Source organism: Nuphar pumila, chromosome 2, assembly GCF_984573655.1.
Source record: "Nuphar pumila chromosome 2, dmNupPumi1.hap1.1, whole genome shotgun sequence".
Lineage (NCBI taxonomy): Eukaryota > Viridiplantae > Streptophyta > Magnoliopsida > Nymphaeales > Nymphaeaceae > Nuphar > Nuphar pumila.
Genome location: NC_143250.1, coordinates 8,475,152 through 8,495,820, shown reverse-complemented (window position 1 = coordinate 8,495,820; position 20,669 = coordinate 8,475,152). Strand labels below are relative to the sequence as shown.

The window sequence follows — 20,669 nt, the reverse complement described above, 5'->3', positions numbered from 1 at the left end:
CCGAAGAATAAATCCTCACGGCAGTGCAGGATTCGTTGGGGTGGAAGGCTCCAAGATTTGATGGGTATCTGATGGATTTCTTTCGCATATTTTGGCAATGCGTTAAGAGTGACATTATTAGTGTCTTCGCTGAGTTTCATCGCAACAGCCGATTGTCGGTTCATTCTCACCTAGCCATTGTGTCACTTATTCCTAAGGAGAAAGCCACATTAGACATCTCACAGTTCTGCCCTATATCAGTGTTAGGGGGTTTATATCGCATTATCGCCAAGGTCTTGGCTAATAGGATGCGGTCAGTCACTCTTAGGATTTTTTTGGAGGCTCAGTTTGCCTTCATTTCTAATAGAAGGACTCAACATTTATTCATTTTGGTCACTGAAGTGTTGCACTCTCTCAAGATCAGTGGGGGGGCTTTTATCACTTTTAAGCTTGAATTCTATAAAGCCTACGACTCAGTTCATTGGCCGTTCCTTTTCAACATGTTGGCGAACTTGGTTTTTGGTAGGCACTTCTTTAGTTGGGTGCATGAGTTGGTAACCAATGTCCAATCATAGATTCTGATCAATGGGATGAAGGGAAAACAATTCAAACTTGGTCGTAGTCTTCGGCAAGGATGTCCTCTGTCTCCTTTACTCTTCAACGTCGTCTTTGAAGGGCTTGTGGTTTTGGTTAAGAGGGCAGTAGAGTGTGGTCTAATTGAGCCTCTCGGTATAAAGGAATGTCGTAGTCAGATCCTGACCTACGCCGATGACATAATTATCTTCGGAAGGGCTTTCATCCAACAAATGTTAAGATTCAAGCTTATCCTTTTTTTCCTATCGATGTCAGGTATATCCATAAACTATGATAAGTGTTGTCTGTCCATGGTAAATGCCCCTCCGTCAATGCTGGCCATGAACCAACGGATATTCGGGTGCTCGGTATCGGAAAACTCTTTTTCTTATCTGGGTGTGCTGCTTCAGATCAGTCGTGTAACAACGGCAATCTGGAGCACAACTCTTCAAAGGGTTCAAAATAAAATATCGGGCTGTCAAGCTTCCTACCTTTCCATCATTGGTAGACTGACTCTCATCAAGCACATTCTAAATGCTATGCCAGAATTTTTTATGTCTATGTTCCTGATGCCTATGGGGTTAGTAAGAAGCTAGCTCGGGTAGTGACGAACTTCTTATGGTCTGGGCGAGGCCCCAACAACAAGCGCCACCTGATAGGGTGGGATACCCTTCGACTTCCTCTATATAGGGGGGTTTAAGAATCAAGGATCCCAGGCTGAGGAGTATGATTCTCGTCGTGAAGCAGAGCTGGCTTGCACACCAACCTGGGTCCACGTGTGCAAGCATTCTTCTAGCTAAATACGGGGGTGTGGAATCATTGGTGGGGGCTACAAGCGTGTGTCAATGAATAATGTCAAAGCTTCGTCGATCATGGATCCAAGCATGGTCTGCAGTTCTTTCAAATAATGAAAATGTTGACTTGCAGTCACAGTTCTTTGGATGCAACTTTGCTCCAAACAGATCTTTTCGCTCAAAAGAATGCTACCTCGCTCTCCTTCCTTCGGGGGTAGACCGGTTCCCGGTGAGCCTGATCTGGGGCAAGGGACCGACTTCTCGATTATGTTTCCTGGCATGGCTAATCTTACACGACTGGGTGCAGACTGACAACTTCCTCAAATCAATCAGATTCCATCTGCCAAGTATATGTGTGTTGTGCGAGGCGGCCGAAGAATCTACGTTTCACCTTTTTTGGGAATGCATTATTTTTTCAAAACATCTTTAAGGTGACCTGGAATAAGTCGGGTGTCAGCGTGCGCCAGGAATCGTTTGCCAGCGACTTGTTGTGGGGTCCCCAGCCAGTTCGTCATTGCAACAAATGGCAGATTATTTGGCGAACTTGACTTCTCTCATCCTGGTGGGCCGTATGAATGACCCACAACAATGCTATTTTCCGGCATATTCCGGCAGTGTTCAATAAATTGGTGAACCTTATTATGGCAGACGTGTATGCCATTCTGTGCATCAGCATCCCTGATCTTCAGCGCAATCTACCTCCATGGCCCCCTCATGATCCAGGGTGATGCTCATCGACTAACTGTATCTGTATCTTGTTTTTCTTTTCTTTTTTTGGGCTCCTTGGCATGTCTTGGGCCGTTTTTGGCTTTTCGGCAAGTTCAATGTTGGTTGAACTTGTTTCGTAATGTTGATGGTTATAGTTCGTCTCTCTCTCTATTCCTTCCCTCCCTCCGCCCTCCCAATGATATGACCCCACTCGTGGACCCTTCTCCACGGCTTCACCCCTTCCCTTGACCCCACCCATGGCCCCTGGCTCTGTGACTTCACTCCTTCCCATGACCCCACATGTTCCCCCCTCTATGCACCTCTGTCCTTCCCGCGACCCCATAGGCCACAAATGCAAGCCCCTGTGTGTGTGTGTGTGTGTGTATGTGTGTGTGTGTGTGTGTGTGTCACCCTCTCATGGTCTGCTCAACCCCATAACACCTCTACTTTCTATGTGGCCCCCTCCCCTTGATAGCATAACCCCACAACGATACAATGACACTGTCAGAGACCCATCTTCATGGTATGGAGGCACCAAGATAGCCTTAGATACCATACACGTTGCTTCAACATGCACATGACAAGATGTGTTCTCTCTCTCTCTCTCTCTCTCTCTCTCTCTCTCTCTTGTCTTTAGGGATTAAATGCATAATCAATGATGTAAGAATTAGAGTTTCGATTAGCATTTAAGTTTTCAATGAGAGATATTAATTAGTTTTTTTTTTATATTTTTTAATGAATATTATACATGATCCACATGCTTAATTTTAGTTAAAAAATTGAGGGTTTTGTTTTAATTAATTTATGTATGAAAACTATAAATCATGTTTGCTAGGTTTGAGGTTTTCATTTTTTTAATAACATGAATCTTTAATTAGGTTTTAGAGTTTTTTGTATTTTTTTTAACATTAAGCATGATTCTACATGCTTGAATAACACAAATGCATAATTGATGATATAAGAATTAGGGTTTTGATTTTATATTGATTTAAATGACATAAATTTAGAATATGCTTTAGGGTGTTACATAATTTTAGTACTTGACTTTGGTTATAATTTAAAATTTTAGAGTTTTTTTTGTTTCAATTAGCATATATGAGAATTTTAGTTTTTTTTTAAATTAGCATGTATTTGTTTTTTTATTTTAATTAGCTCATATTTGCTTAAATTTATTCAGTTCTTATTCACTTATTAAATACATGTTAGTAATCATAGTATACATTATTTTAAAAGGTTATTTGAAAAACTTTGATTGGTTAGTGATTTGATTATAAAAAACAAGTTGTTTAGTTTCAATCAAGGATCCTATTTCTGAATATGACACTGTAGTTCTTCAATTTCTTTCGCACTTGCTAATTTAGTTTATTGTCAATTAATTTCTTTTTTTTACTGTACATTCGTGCCCGCACTAGCTTAAATTACTGTCTTCACCCCTGGCAAGAGGGACAAGCAATATGTGAGCTCAAATGAAAGACTGTGAAAGCCCATGCATGGAGATGGTCTGGAATAACCGAAATAGATATTGCATGTGAGATACGCATAAATGGAGGTTTGAGTCCTCCTAGCGACATGCCCCACTGATTCAATGACCTCCACAAAAACCGAGTTTTAAGAACTTATCAAGTTTCAACACACACACACACACACACACACACACACACACACACACACACACACACACACACACACACACACACACACACACACACACACACACACACACACACACACACATATATATATATATATATATATATGAAAATGGGGATTCTGCTGCCTTCTTTTTTTGTTAGGTTACCGTCAGGACTATAAAAAAATCATAGTTTTAAGTGTTTTATGCTGGATCTGAACTGTAAGATGTGTTTATTGTTGCTTATTTGATAAGAAACAATCTTTGTTTCAAATTGATTTGATGTAAAATGTGAATATTTTATCATCAAATTTTAGTATAATATCAACTATCAAATTTTAGTATAAGATCAACTATGGAAGCTATACATCTTCTTAGACAACTTATTGAAAGATATAGAGAGAGGAACAAAGATTTGCATATGGTTTTTATTGATTTAGAGAAGGCATACGATAGAGTACCTAGGAACGTTCTCTGGTGGACAATGATGAAGAAAGGTGTTTCCCTAAAGTACATTAGTATAATTAAAGATATGTATGAAGGAGTAGTAACCAATGTCCGCACTTGTGGAGGGGTGACAACCAATTTTCCGATAACGGTTGGGTTACATCAAGGATCTGCTTTAAGCCCTTTCCTATTTGCGATAGTGATGGATGAGCTTACGAGATCAATTCAAAAAAATGTACCATGGTGTATGTTGTTTGCTGATGATATTGTTTTGATTGATGAGTCTAGAGCTGAGGTTAATGCTAAGTTAGAATTATGGAGACAGACATTGGAAGCTAGAGGTTTTAAGTTAAGAGTAAGAGTAAGACTGAATATATGGAATGTCGGTTTAGTAAGCAACGAAGTAGTGATGGGAGTGTAGTGAAGCTTGGTGAGCAAGAAATACCGGTGAATGATTATTTCAAATATTTGGGATCCATCATTCAAAAGTATGGAGAAATTGATGGAGATGTAAATCATAGGATAAAGGTTGGGTGGATGAAATGGAAAAGTGCAACTGGAGTGTTGTGCGATCGTAGAATGCCATTGCGGTTGAAGGGAAAGTTTTATAGGACGACTATTAGACCCGCTTTACTATATGGTACGGAATGTTGGGCTGCCAAGAGACGTCATATTCAAAAAATGAGTGTAGCTGAGATGCGGATGCTTAGATGGATGTGTGAAAATACAATAAAAGATAAGATTCGGAACGAGGAGATACGTAAGAAGGTAGGTGTTGCACCCATTGAAAATAAGATGCGAGAGAATCGTTTACGGTGGTTTGGACATATTCGGCGAAGGCCTAATGATGCTCCAGTTAGAAGGTTGGAGAAATGAGAAAATATATTAGTTAAAAGAGGTCGGGGTAGGCCTAGGAAGACTTGGATGGAGATGATAGGAAAGGATATGAATGCTTTGAACCTCACCGAGGACATGGCATTGGATAGAAATGATTGGAGGAAAAGGATTCATGTGGAAGACCCAAAATGAATTTCTTTTTTGGTTCATATCGCTGACCCCAATTGTTTTGGGATGAAGGCGTAGTTGTTGTTGTATCAACTATTCATTTTTTACCTCTTTAAAATACACAGCCCTGCGTAAAGATGCTTAATCAAAATCATATTTTTTATTGAATAAACAATGATAAACACATCTAATGGTTCAGATCTAACATAAACCACTTAAAACCATGATTTTTTAATGGTCTTAACTGAACCTAACAAAAAAAGGGGAGCACAATCCCCATTCTCTCTCTCTCTCTCTCTCTCTCTCTCTCTCTCTATATATATATATATATATATATATATATATATATATATACTGGTGATGATAGGTATACCTAGGCTTCAACTTAGGTACTCTCATTAATCATCATGCTATCGCAACGTTAGTAAGGCTGGGCTTACTAATATCTAGGAAAACCTATAGCCGAACCTAGATTCAATTATCTTAGACCTGTAAGAACCCTCCAAGGATCTAATTCACTTGATGATATTTGAACCATGCTATTTTTTAAAACCTAAGGCCTAATTACTGTTGGGAAAGTGACCCTAAGTACGACAGGCTTAGCCAATGCGACTAGGTCTCTGATCCTAGGGTTGGTTTTCCCCAATCCTTGTGGGAAAAAAAATCAAGTTCAGCTTTCCAATTGTGATAACTGAAGTTAAGCCAGTTAAATGGTTGATCAAATATTAGTAAAGGTTGACCTTAATCAGAAGAAAGCTAGGAAGTCCCCCATTCTCAGGAACTTATGAGATGAATATTTAGAATGTCCTTAAACTTACAACTTGGAATTTGCTTTATCCTGAAAACTCTGCATGAAAAACAATGAGACTCAGAATACAGAGTCACCGACCTATCAACTGCCATACTTTTAACATCTCCATTATACTAATTAATAATCCAGGCAGCAACACAATGGCTATTATGACTTGAGAAATCAGGACATCTTCAAGTAAACAAGTAAACTGAATCCCAAGGGTGTCTGCCAAGGACAAACTGTCAAAGATCTTAAATTTTTATCAGCAAATACTGACTAGCATACATGCATAAATGGACACATGCATATGCCCACATGAGCATGTATGCACACAGACAGACACATGCCCACAGACATAGCCACCTTGCAGTGTGACCAACCACCCTTTTCTTGGACAGAGAGATGGGTCTACAAGCAAATAGAGAGATTTGGTTAAGAACAACATATAAGCATTGGATTTAAACAGATCAGAGTAGTACACTGGTTGGATTTGTTATCATCAGCTACCATGATAAGCTTATCTCTTCAGCCTTTATAAGAAATTGCCAATTGCAAAGCCTGGCACTAACTCAACGTGTATGATACTACCTGAAAGGCATATTATATACAATCTCAAATGTATACACTCGATCAGACAAGGGACAGCCCTTCTCTAATTTCAGCAACTCATCATTTGATGGAATGCTGAATTGGTTCAAATACAGTCCCCATTGCAGCTGTTTAGGGTAATGATATTAACATATAAACACAGAAACCCACTCATGTGATCTGTTCATCTTCATTTCCGACAGCATTGAGCAATGAAACAACCTGCTCAATTGATGGCCTCTGTTTCGGATCTATGCTTATGCATTTGCAAGCAATATCAAGTACTGCTAGCAGATCTTTTTCATGATCCTTGTTCCATATCAATGGCTCGAATACATCGGCATCTTTCACCTCTGACTTCATCTGGCGGACCCAAGCAACCAAGTCCCAGCAACCCTTTGATTTGCAAACATCTACAGGTCTTTTACCAGTAAGAAGTTCCAAGATAACAACTCCCAAACTATAAACATCACCCTTGAATGTAGCTGTCATGGTCTGACTATATTCAGGAGGAATATATCCCAATGTCCCCACAAGATCAGTTGTCACATGAGTGTCATATGGCTTTAGCAATCTTGATAGCCCGAAATCAGCCAAATGGGCTTCAAATTTATCATTCAAGAGAATGTTGCTTGATTTCACATCACGATGGACAACGTTCACGCATGCATTGTGCAAGTAAGCCAGCCCCTCTGCTGCGCCTCGTGCTATCTTCAGACGAGTCTCCCAGTCCAGTTCCGATCCTGCATCAAGCCTCTCATGCAACCAATAATCCAAACTTCCATTCTCCATATAAGAGTATATTAGCAACCTGTCATTACCATACCTGCAATATCCTTGTAAAGAGACAAGGTTTTTGTGCTGAGCTTTTGAGAGTGCTTCTACTTCAGCCTGAAACTCGCGTTCCATCTGACAACAGTCCCCTGAAAGCCTCTTGATTGCAACTTTTGTGCCATCTGGGAGATTTGCTTTATATACAAGGCCAAATCCTCCACATCCAATAATGTTGGCTTGGTCGAAATTGTTGGTGGCCTTCAGGAGGTCACAGATGGTCAGCTCCTTTCCTTCGGGATTTTGAAATAGGACTAGTTTTGCACCCAAGTTGTCAGATATTCTGTGAGGACGACCAATTTCAGCTTCTTCTTCATTACACTGGTTCACTACTTCTCTTCTTGACATGTTGAAAAGGACAACTGCTAGAAGCAATGCAATCCCAACTCCAATACTAATTGTTATTCCTAGAATGGTTTTTCTTCCAGCTTGGCTTTTCAGGATAGATGCTACTTCTGTGACATTTGTTTCATTACAATGTGGAAAAGGTGCACCACACAAACAAAGATTGCCTTCAAAACTAGAGTTGGAGAAGGTGAAGAACTGCCCATCGGTAGGAATTTGTCCACACAGGTGATTGTTTGCGACACTGAATTTTGATAGGAAGGTCAGCTTATTCAAAGACAGGGGGATCGATCCATAAAGATCATTGAAAGATAGATCCAACACTTCTAAGTTGGACATACCTGAAATAGAGTCAGGAATAGTTCCGGTAATGTTGTTCCTGCTCAAATCTAAGACATGTAGACCTTTCAACTGCCCAAACTCTGGCCATATCGTACCGTTGAGCCTATTGTTGCTCAAAAGTATTGATGGAGGGAAACCTGATATCTGATTGTATTGCATGCCGTTGGCACTTTGGTTCCTCTTCACATACAGAGGGATATTCATATATGTGGTGGACCCCCAAGACGAATTGGTCGAAACAAGGCTCTTAAGCTGTGTCAGGCTTACAGGTATCTCCCCGGTAAGAGAATTGTTTGAGAGATCCAAGTAAAACAGGTTGTCCAATTCACCAATCCAAGATGGAATGCTTCCACTGAAATCATTCCATGAGAGATCCAATACCTGTAATTTCTTGCACTTAAGCAACCATCCAGGTAGTTGACCAGAAAGGCCACAATTTCCAACCGCTAAAATAGTTAGCTTCTCAAATCCATCTATATTGTCCGGGAAAACCTCTCCTTTGAAATTTTTTGCCAGGATGAGTGTAGTTAGGTTTCTACAATTCTGCAGTACTTGCAATGCTTTCGAGATGTTTGTGAAGCTATTGTTTGACAACGACAGGAATGAAAGAGATTGAAGTGTACTGAATTCTTCAGGAATTTCACCATATAAATTGTTCTTAGCAATGCTCAAAGTTTTCAATTCTTTGCAATTTGACAAGCTAGAGGGAAGCATACCCTCAAACTTATTCGTGGCCAAATCGAGAGAATTAAGTTGAACCATACCTGTGAAGTCCAGATCAATCTTCCCAGTAAGAGAATTGTTCCGCAGGTCAAGCGTCTGAATTGAAGAACAGAGGCCCAGAGAGAATGGCAACGGACCCGAGAAAGAATTTGACTGAGCGACCAACTGCTCTAATCTGGTCAGATTTCCAAAAACATCTGGCAATAAGCCGGAGAATCGGTTGCAGGAGATCACCAACGATTTAAGCTTCACAAGATTTCCAATTCCGTCACTCAATTTACCAGAAAAATTATTTGCGGGGATCGATAATTGCTCCAATGATGTCAAGCTAAACAAATCACTCGGGAGCTCCCCATTGAGAGAATTACAGCCCATGAACAACTGGTCCAGAGAAGTACAATTGCCAAGCCCTACCTGAACCGCGCCTGAAAAACGATTATCCGAGAAATCAAGAACCTGAATAGCAGTTGATGGGCCGCAAAGGACGGTCGGAATAAGCCCGCTGAAAGAATTATTGCTTATGTTGAAGCTCACGAGCTTCGGATAGACGGGCATTGAATAAAAAAGACTACCATTGAAGAAATTACTGGAAATGTTAATCCATCGGATCGAATTCAAACCAATCCCCGCGGAGTCGAAGAACGAACCTCTCAACTCATTGTAACTGAGATCAAGAAATTCCAATTCCACCAAGCTCGACATCTCCCGCGGCACTTCGCCCCCAAGCGAATTCATCGAAAGATCGAGAATCCGCAGACGATCCAAATACCTCAACGACGGCGAAATAGTTCCTCTGAGGCCTCTCCCGCTCAACGCCAACCTCACCACCCTGCCGGAGCTTGCATTCGCCACGGCCGCACAAGAGACACCTTCCCAAGCGCAGCAATCAGAACCATTGAACCAATTCCACAAAACCGAGCGGTTCGTTAGGTTTCCGGCGAAATCCAGCAATGCTCGCGAATCACCCGCATCACAGCTTCCCATTGCCGCGCTAGAAGAGCATAGCAGAAGCATCACCACCATCACCAACCATCTCAGAACACGAGACCCCATCTCTACCAAAACCCCAGAAATCACCAATACCACGTTGAAAACATGAACCCTAACTCACCACCACCCTCAACAGATGAATAGGAAGACCAAAAAGAAGAAGAAGAGGAGAAGTCATCTTGGGAGAACCCCAACTATCTTATTCTACACTCCTTTAGCCCCCAGAAAAGAACAAAGAAAAAACAAAAGCACCCCCAATTTCTTCAAATTGAAGCAATGGTTTGACAAAAGGAGCATGACCCATAATTCAAATTTTGAAATAAAAAAAAGGCTTTTCTTCTTCTTTTTCAATCATAGCAGAGCATGACGTGTACAGAAAGAAAAGGAGAGGAAGGGGGTCAGAAACAAAAAAGAAAAAAAATCCTCTCTTCTCTTTTTGTTTTCTCTTGTAGTAGTTGGGCTAAAAAATTTGGGAGGTATAACCTAACCTAACCCTAGTTGGTGGGACATGAGTTTATGATCAGATTTTTTTTTCTCTATTGCCTCTCATCCTTTTTCTGCCTCCCACGCTTTTATCACAGGCCTCTTGCTGCTCCACTTTGTATAGCGGCTTAGAGAGAGAGACAGAGAAGTCAACTAAAAGGAAGAGAGAGATCATCACACAGCCACCACTTCTCTCCCTCACCGGCAACAACGCGTGCTGGGTGGCGTTGCGGTCGGCGGACGTCACGCGTTGTTGCCGGTGTGAGAGAAAAGTGGTGGCTGTGTGATAATATGTACGATGAAAACTTCTTTAATTGAAAACCTTAATAAACCTTTTGAAAGAACGTTTTATTAGATTTTTGTTGTTTTCTTTTTAATTTCGGCCGTATAGATATGATTTGTATTCTTGATTTTTAGGAATCAGATCATTTGATTCCATGCATGAATAGGTTTTCATAAGTTTCAAAAATAATTGATTACAATTTTCATAAATTATTTAGGCTCTAAATATCATTTTTTTAATCTAAAATGCATGATCAAGTATAGATTTATAAGAAATTGGTCAAACACATCTTAACAGTAAAAAATTTGAAAAAAAATCAAAAAAATTTCATTCAGAGCGTTTTCATTGGAAGGTTTATATATATATATATAATCACTAGAACATGAGAATTGGAAATATGAGAACTAATGTGTCAACAACGATTTTCATGGAATTATTTTCTTTTCTCTTGAATTGTCCAATCTTAATGCATAAACAAGATTTTTTTAAGGTTTTAAAATCAATTACTTATAATCTTCTTAAATATTCAAGCATTCAAAAATCATATTTTTTCATCGAAAATACATTATCCAATGGTTGATTCCTAGTAAATTCACCATGCAGAGCACATTCACATAGGGATTTGCAAAAGAAGTGTTGAAAATGCATATATTTCTAGTTCTCATATTCTAATTATTCATTAGGGGGTTTCTTATATACATGAAAATAGAAACCTATAAAATGGGCACGGTGCTAAATGAAACATGCTAATGGATTTTTTAGATATTTTTTAAAAAAAAATCTGACCTCATAACATGATTGACTAACTAGAAATCAACACTTGGATCAAGCATTTTGAATGAAAAAAATTGCTATTTGGAGCCTAAAAAATTTATGAAAATTACAGTTTATTTTTAAAATTTTGTAAAAACCTATCCATGCATTGGAATCAAATGCTCTAAGAAGTGATTCCTATAAAAAAAAGTATATATAAATCACAACTAGAGTCAGAATTTAGAAAAAATACAAAAAATTCAGTAAGATATTAAGATATTTTAGGACAAGAATTAATCGAGCTTTGTGTTTTATGAAAAAGAGGCCTGGCACATTTATTATACATTTTGACTGCTGCTTTTGAGAAGGAATTAAATGAATTCAAGATGTATTGAGGCTTTTGACTTTACTTTAGTGAAAAAGCACTCCAGTGGTGGTTGCCTAAAATGCACACTATGTTACTTTCCACGTTCAAAGGAAGTTTTTTTTCTTTTAATGGCGTTATAAACAAGTTATTGATGGATGTTTTGCATACTTGTTAATATTTTGCTTTACTTTGCAGACGTAACATTGCTTCTAAAGTGTGCTTGAAATAAAAAAATTACATTGCTTCTAAAGTATCGAAACTTAAATGCAATAGAGTCACTTTTACTTGGTTTCTTAAAAGTTTTATATACTTTTTTATTACTTCTTTCTACTGTATCTAATTTAGAAAAAGAATCGATATATATATATATATATATATATATATATATATATCCACCTTAAAAGTTTAGAAATGTGCTATTTTGTAAATCAAAGTGCAAGATGTGATCTATATGGTCAAAACCCTAAAAAACAACAAGTGAATTAAGCTTCTTTGACGTGTAAATAGGATTTTATAATGTACTAAAAATTAAAGGTTGGAATTTTTGAAATTCTTTTAGATTATAAAAATCTAATTTATGCAATAAAAAACTTCTTTGGTTGACCATGTAGATTGTATCTGTGAACTTAGATTTATAAAAAGACATATTTAGAATTGATTTTTGAAAGTGGTTTGAACCTTCTTTGGTATGTCTAATTTGTCAAACCATGTGTACAAGCAATAACTGGCAACCATAACATGGTGTTCCCATTTTCAAAGTTAGGTTGGCAAACATGGACGCTGGAGGACACAAAGCAGGTAGGTCTGAAGCAGCAATAAAAAAAAAAAACTTACCTAATTCTCATGTAAATGAAGGTAGACATCATATAGATGTAATAAGACTTTTTTTTACTCGGAGAAGCCACCCCAAACGCAGGGACCTAGCCGCGCTGGCTCAGCCTGACGTACTAACAGTCTCTGTCCATGTCCGAGTGCTTATCCCTTGACCTCAGGAAGTCGTCAAGCTTCGACTTCGGTAAGTAGGTGACGCCCATGGGATTTGAACCTAGACTGCCCGTCAACCCCCTCGGGTATAGGGATAAGACTTGATGGTAATGGTAACCATCAACTATTTTTGACAAAGCTTCGTTTTGCTCTTATGTCCATACTTTGAAGAAAGTTTAGCAAGCGCTGCCTTTGTTGAACACAACAAGCTGACTGAAAGGGATGTGGCGCTTCTCTTTGGACAAAATGGGTCTCGGCCATCTATTTTTTGGCTTTGATGACAATGGTCGGTCACTTTGTCACAGGGACACGCTATTTGGGGCGTCATTTATATGGGTTACGACACGAGACATGGATGCGCTGTGATACGTGCCTGACACTATTTATATTTTTTAACAGTTTTTTTGTAGTCTATTATCTCAAGTCCATAATGTATCCGTGTCCGTGTGTCATCACAATTGACAGACTGTCAAGGTAGACTTTCTCAAGAAAAAACTAAAACAATGGACAGAATCTTCTGTTTGGTTTAGACCGACTCCAAGGCATACCTCACCTGTCAATTTTGACTTTAATGGTTGGTAGTTGATCTGCTTTACCTAGATATATTTGTTGAAGGTAGGGATGGCAGTGGACCGGGGGAAAGCGGGGCCCCTCCCCGCCCCGCCCCTCCCCGTTTGGAGGCAGGGACGAAGGTTAAAATCCATCCCAGTTCGGGGATGGAGGTACGCTTTTCCCCGCCCCGCCCCATCCCCGCAATTGCCCCGCTTCATCCCCGTTTGAACCGGGGATGGAGGGGACATGAAACGGGGATGAAGGCGGGGGTGGAGGTTAAAATCCATCCCGGTGCGGGAATGGAGGCGAGGATGGAGCACTGCCATCCCTAGTTGAAGGTGGGCTGAAGCCGTTGATCCTTCGAATCCTATGAGCGTCACACCCTAAGCAAGTGGTGACTCCTGCAATGGCAGGCAGAGGCAGCGCGACTAGGTCTATGATCCTGAGGTGATTCCTTCGAGTAAAAAAGAAAAGTGGGGTTAACGGAAGGGTGTGAGCCACAATTGGTTCAAACCAAGCAATTCGGTTTAGGTTAGGCCAGAGTGGTTCGATAAGAGGGTGTTTGATTGTGCAGACAGCAGCAGTATCTGTGGATTACTGCTGTCTGCGCCCCACACTCCCGACACAAACGGGAACACACAGGATGCCTGAAACACAACATCCCCGTTTGGATACTTTTTAGGTATCCCACGGTATTTCACCACTCTCCCTGGAGCAGTGGTGTCCGAGACACTTGGGACAAAAACTAAAAAACTGAAAAAAAAATTAAACTAAAAGAAAGTAACACCCAGAACAAAAACTCGATATGTTTACCAATGGGAGCTCCGGTTGTTTGGTAGGAACTGTTAGTGCACATCACCATGTGTTGGGACGTTGCAAGTTCAAAACCGAATGGTATGTTGTGGTAACTGGTGGGGTCTGCCTAACCTCGGCTTGCCTTTCAAAAAAAAAACTCTATATTTGGGGCAAGCAGTATCCAAACAAGACTGTTCTATATAGTTCTGTCTGTGCAATCAAATGTTCCCTTAAAAAGTGTTTGCATGCCGGTTTCTCAACCTTGACTTGAGACGCAAGAGTCTACCCCCACATCCCCAAGATTTTGGGATAAACCAGCCCCAGCTAAAAGTGTTTTGTCCCTGCCCATGCATTTCTCAAATGTGAGACAACCCTTGACTAGGGGAATTTTTGTTCCTAGACAGCGTTTGTCCCGGATATCAAACAGCCCCTAAAACATTTAGCTTAGGCAGGACAACTTTGGCAGCATTCCCTCTCTCACTTGGTGACAAATTTTCCTCACCTTTTCCTTTGAATTCATGAAAAATCCAACCTTTCTCAATCATACAAGCAAAGGATTCTACGTTTGTCCAGTCAACCATTTGCTTGCCTTACTTTTCCTTTTTTCAATGGTCAACAATATCCTATTCATGTTTGGATATGCACCGGGTTTCCTTTTCATAAATATCCTGGGGCCCCACCTATATGCACGAAGTTCACATGAACGTGTTAGACCTTTCGTTTCAATGACCTAAGAATACCAACCGAGGTTGGTCCCTCACAAATCACATGAATCATGAATTTTTGCAATTAACTAAAAAAAAGTTCATGACTTAGAGAGAAAGAAATAATATTCAATTAATTGTTGTTGATGCATAGTTGTTAATGCATGTCACTGTTAATCAAGTTGCATGATTATTAAACTTTGCATTTTTAAATATTCACAATTGGTAGTGGTAGGTCTTATTAATTACTTAATGTTATTTCATGTAACATATGGTTGATTTTCTTTGGGCTTAAATTTAAAAACACACATCAATTACTTAATGATAATAATAATAAATAATAATAATAATAAAGGGTAACTAATAGTGTTTCATGTGGCCCCTCCTTAAACACAAAATATTTTTTCCTTTTTTTGTTAAGTGGCCAAACCAATTTGGATATTATTAAAGGTTGACCTTTTAAACTTCTAAATGATGGCTTGGAAGAAAGAGTTGAGCCTTTAGCTTTACGCTGTCAGCTTCTTGTGGTACCATTATCGTCCACCGTACGATTGAAGTCCACATGAGTCGTGACGGTTCACAAACTTCATTTTTTTTTATAAGTTAGGGCCGGGAAACGAACCAAACACTCCATGCTCGAGCTCGGCTCGTTTACCATGAAACCCAGCTTGAGCTCGGGCTAAGACTGGTATTTGCTCAAGCCCGATCCAGATGAGCTGAGTTCGAATCGGCTCGTGTAAAAAAAGTATCTTGAATATGGAAGATGGGAAAGGTGGGATTCCAGCACTAAACCTAATTAGATAGCATGCACTTTGTGATGAATGTTGCACTTGTTGGGATAAACCATCACGTTGGTGGGTGGTTACCCATGATGTGGGAAGATGATGCTCCTTCCGTTAAACCTGCACAAATAAGGGGGAACAGTTACACAACCGTTCTCATTTTGTGTTTATAAAAAGGGGGTTTCATGAGCAACCTCCATCAAGGTAAAAACACAGGAGAAATCATGAGAGAGGGTTTTTGGTTCCTACCTCTCCATACAGTCAATTTCTATTAAGAGAGAATCGGTCCTGCTCACCGACTGCATCCGGCAACCTGGGCTCATGGAAGGCCGCAGTCCGGCTGAGGAGAAGCCTTTCCCTTCCATTATCAACCACCACCAGTAGCAGCGCGGCCTTCTCCTGCTCCAACCGATCTCCACCAGCCAGAGCAGCTCAGCAATGGTGGCATAAGGTACACTGTCCTCAATGCTCTGTGTTTTTCAGTTTTTACACAAGGCCACCACCACTCAAGGGAGCCGATGGAGTTTTGCCGGAAAACCACCAACCGACCCAACAATGGGTTACTGAATCAGTTCAGAATGTACCGAACCGGGTTTGTTATACTCTGAATCGGTCTCTACAATAGTGAACCGGTCTTAGTTATCTGAGAACTGGTTCTAGAGGGATCAGGATTGGTTCAGAAACAGGTTGAACGGGTTCGTACACAGTTATAGTTTATCCGGATCCGTTCTGTCAAACTGACGGATCCAGAACCATATAATCCGGTTTTAATCGGATTTTGGATCAGTCACTGAAAGAACCGGGTCCAGCTTACCAAGATCTGATCCAGAGAATGTTTTCGAATTCAGGATCTAAGACCCGAAGATCTGAATTCGGACCCAACCCGATTCATGTGGTTTTAGGACCGGTTTGTGGGTCATTTAACCGGTTCATGTGGTTTTAGGACCGGTTCGTAGGTCATTTAACCGCTTCATATGGTTTTAGGTCCGGTTTGTGGGTCATTTAACCATTTCATACAGTTTTCAGACCGATTTATGGTTCATATGATAGGTTCATCCAGTTTTTGAACCATTTAAATGCGTTGTTTAAATATTGGCATCAATGATAGTTAGATAACTTAGTGTATTTGTGTCACCAAAGTGACTGAATACACATATGTTGTCAAAACTTTATACTATCATACGGTTATAGCCAATATTACTGTTGTACTTATATTCATAAAACGATAAAATGATCCAAAGGTAGTTTTATCGTGTTTGTAATTTAAGTAGGGTAAAATAAGGTAAATGTGTTGAGATACATCACACATGTGTATCCAAAGGTACCTTGTGTTGATGGTCTAACTTCACAAGAAGCTTAGTTTTACCGAATATGGTCGGTAGGCGAAGTGGTTTCACGTGTTAGAGCTCTTACCAAAGTAGGACTCCGATGACCCCCTTCACTCGCCTGGAAATAAGCATATCAAGGGCCTTTATTCTTTTGCTTTTTTCACTAAAGTTTTAGTCTCATACGAATGCTTCTTGATACATGTCTTTTGTCATGCAGTTTCTAGTGCTGTGATTTTAAAATGGCTCAAGCTCTATACCTTTTCTTGATGGATCTAACTTTAGTGATTGAAAAGAAACTGTTCTTTTTATATTAGGGTATATGGATTTAGATCTGGCCCTAAGGATAGATGAACTCGTTGTTCTCACTGATCAAAGCACTATTGATCAAAAGATTGCTTTTGAGAAGTGGGAGCGCTCGAATAGGCTTACCTTGTTGCTTCTGCAATCTAAAGTAGCTAAGAATATTCGCAGTGCTATCCCACAATGTAGAACAGTGAAGGAATTCATGAATGTCATTGAGGCACAGTTTGTGAGTTCAAACAAGGTCAGAGCTAGTACCCTGATGTCTAAACTCATATCTATGAAATATACTGGAGGGTGAAACATTCGCCAACACATTTTGGAGATGAGGAACATAGCGTCTCAGCTAAATGACATAAAGCTCACCATCTCTGATTCTTTCTTAGTGCATTTAGTTCTAACGTCCTTACCTTTAGAATACGGACCTTTCAAAATCTCTTACAACACACATAATGATGAATGAACGTTCAATGAACTTATGTCCAAGTGTGTTAAAGAAGAAAAGAGGTTGAAATGAGAGAAGGTGCAGAGTGCACATATGGCTTCTCATACATCTAAGGTAGGACTAAAGAAGAATGCATTTAAGAGAAATGCTAGGAAGAAGTCAACTAGGGATAAGTTATCCCAAGACAAGCAATCTGACTCTACTCCCATAAGGTGCTTTTTTTGTAAGAAGAAGGGACACAAGAAGACATTGTACCTTAATATACCATGCATGGTAGTGCCTATCAGAATGGTGTAGCTGAAAGAAGAAATTGTATCCATAAGGAAATGGTCAGAGCTATGTTGAATTATTCAACACTTCCTATAAAGTTGTGGGGTGAAGCCTTAAGGACTGTTGTGCATATTTTGAATAAGGTTCCTATGAAATCTGTGCCTAAAACTCCTTACGAGCTGTGAACAGGTAGGAAACCATCACTGTCTTATATGCACATATGGGGATGTTCTGTAGAGGCCAAATTGTATAATCCCCACATTAAAGCCTTTGATCTAAGAACAACTAGTGGATATTTCATTGGTTATCCAGAAAGATCAAAAGAGTACAGGTTTTATTGCCCATCTCACTCACCACAGATTGTTGAAACAGATAAGGCAAAATTCATAGAAGATGGTTCAGTAGAATTAAATGCACTTTAAAGCCTTGGTTTTGAGGAAGTACAGGATTCAGTTTCGTCACCTGTTAAGAAAAATATCGAAAGATACCACATTGTTATTCCTAATAATGGTATGGTTGATCATTCAATTGTTAATGCAAAAATCCAAAGTGAACCTATTATAGATAATGTGGAAGAGCACAAACAGGATAATCAGGTTCAATCTGAGCCTAAAGAACCACCTGTTTGGAGATCCACAAGGATTAGAAGATCTGCCATATATTCTGATTATGTGGTGTACCTTCAGAAGCTTCGTGATTTCATAGATATGGATGATGACCCGTTGACTTTTATGGAAGCTGTAGAAAACAAACAATCTACACATTGGATAGAAGCCATGAAAGAAGAGTTAAACTCTATGGCTAAAAATCAAGTGTGGGATCTTGTCGAGTTACCTAAGGGAGTAAAACCCGTTGGGTGTAAATGGGTCTTTAAGATCAAGAAGGACTCCAAAGGTAGCATAAAGAGACATAAAGCAAGATTGGTTGCTAAAAGATTCACCCATATAAAGGGCATTGACTATAATGAGACATTTTCTTTTGTCTTATTTAAGGAGTCAATGAGGATAATTTTGATCCTCGTAGCTCATTATGACTTAGAGCTACATCAGATGGATGTAAAAATAGTGTTCCTCAACGGGGATCTGAATAAAGAGGTATACATAGAACAACCTCTTGGTTTTTCTGAAAATGATCGTCTAATTTGCAAGCTCAACAAATCAATATATGGACTTAAACAGACCTCCCAATAATGGTATATTAAATTTTCCCAAGTCATTGTGACTTTCGGGTTTACAGAAAACATTATTGATCAATGTATATACCTTAAGGAAAGTGAGAGTAAGTTCATTATATTGATGTTATATGTGGATGCCATTTTACTTATAACCAATGATATAAAGTTGCTCTCAGAGACAAAACAATTTCTTGTATTACATTTTGATATGAAAGATATGGGTGAGGCTGCTTATGTTTTTGGCATTGAGATTCGTCAAGACAGAGCAAAAGGTTTTCTAGGCCTATCACAGAGATCCTATATAGATAAGGTATTAAAGCGATATGGGATGGAGAATTGTTCTCCTATTTCTACACCCATATCAAAAGGTGATAAGCTGAGCCTAAAGGATTGTCCACATAACGATATTGACAAAACACAAATGAGTGCTTATCCATATGCATCAGTTGTTGGCAGCTTGCAGTACACACAAACATGTTCTCGACCAGATATTTCTTTTACAGTAGGGGTACTTGACAGATTTCAGTCTAATCTAGGTTTACCCCATTGGAAGGCTGCCAAGAAAGTCTTGCGGTACTTGCAAGGGACAAAAGACTATATGTTGACGTATCATAAAGTTGATCACCTCGAGGTCATTGGCTACTCAGATGCGGATTTAGGATGATGCCTTGATAGTAGAAAGTCTACTACTGGGTACGTCTTCTTACTTGCTGGGGGTGCGATCTCTTGGAGGAGTAGAAAGCAGACGACCATTGTTGCCCACACCATGGAGACAAAATTCATTGCATTGTACGAGACTACTTTGCAGGCTATATGGTTAAAGAACTTCATATCACAGTTAAAGGTGATCGATTCCATTGGGAAGCCACTGAAGGTCTACTATGATAATGAAGCTGCAGTGTCCTTTTCAAACAACAACAAAAGTATTACGTCATATAAGCATATGGAATTGAAGTATTTTGTTGTTAAAGAAAGGATAAAGAATCATTTAGTACATGTTGTTAACATTGGTACAAAAGAGATGATCACTGATCCTCTTACTAAAGGGCTAGCACCGAGATTATATTCCGATCATGTAATGGGGATGGGATTGTTAAACTCTTTTTGACATATGCATATAAATAAAGTGATCACCTATAGAATAAAATAAAAAGGTCATTCTATTAATCAAGTTATTCCCATAAGGTTTTCTGGTTAAAGGGTTTATTGTCGGAACAAGTGAGAGAATATTGGGATAAACCACCACGTTGGTGCTGGTTACCCACGATGTGGGTAACGCTCCTTCTCTGAAGATGCTCCTTCCGTTAAACCTGCACAAATAAGAGGGAACGATTAAACAACTGTTCCCATTTTGTGTTTATAAAAAGGGGGTTTCATTAGCAACCCCCATCAAGGTAAAAACACAAGGAAAATCGTGAGAGAGGGTTTTTGGTTCCTGCCTCTCCATACAGTCGATTTCCATTAAGAGGGAATCAGTCCTACTCACCGACTGCATTCAGCAGCCTGGGCTCGTGGAGGGCAGCAGTCCGGCTGAGGAGAAGCCTTTCCCTTCCATTATCAACCACCACCAGTAGCAGTGTGGCCTTCTCCTACTCCAGCAAATCTCCACGACCCACAACAGCTCAACAATGGTGGCATCAGGTACGCTGTCCTCAGTGCTCTGTGTTTTTCAGTTTTTACACAGGGCCACTGCCACTCAGG

At 39.7% G+C, this 20,669-nt stretch overlaps 1 protein-coding gene across 1 annotated transcript; it reads right to left on the bottom strand.

The window, feature by feature from the left end:
- Positions 1–6,356: 6,356 nt before the first annotated feature.
- Positions 6,357–10,066, bottom strand: LOC149844657 (phytosulfokine receptor 1-like). The gene is made up of 2 exons (XM_089995007.1): positions 9,331–10,066; positions 6,357–9,183 (listed from the first exon to the last, which is right to left on the bottom strand). Exons 1-2 carry the CDS (start codon positions 9,809–9,811, stop codon positions 6,689–6,691), a joined length of 2,976 nt encoding a protein of 991 aa, XP_089851133.1. The 5' UTR covers positions 9,812–10,066; the 3' UTR covers positions 6,357–6,688.
- Positions 10,067–20,669: the final 10,603 nt, after the last annotated feature.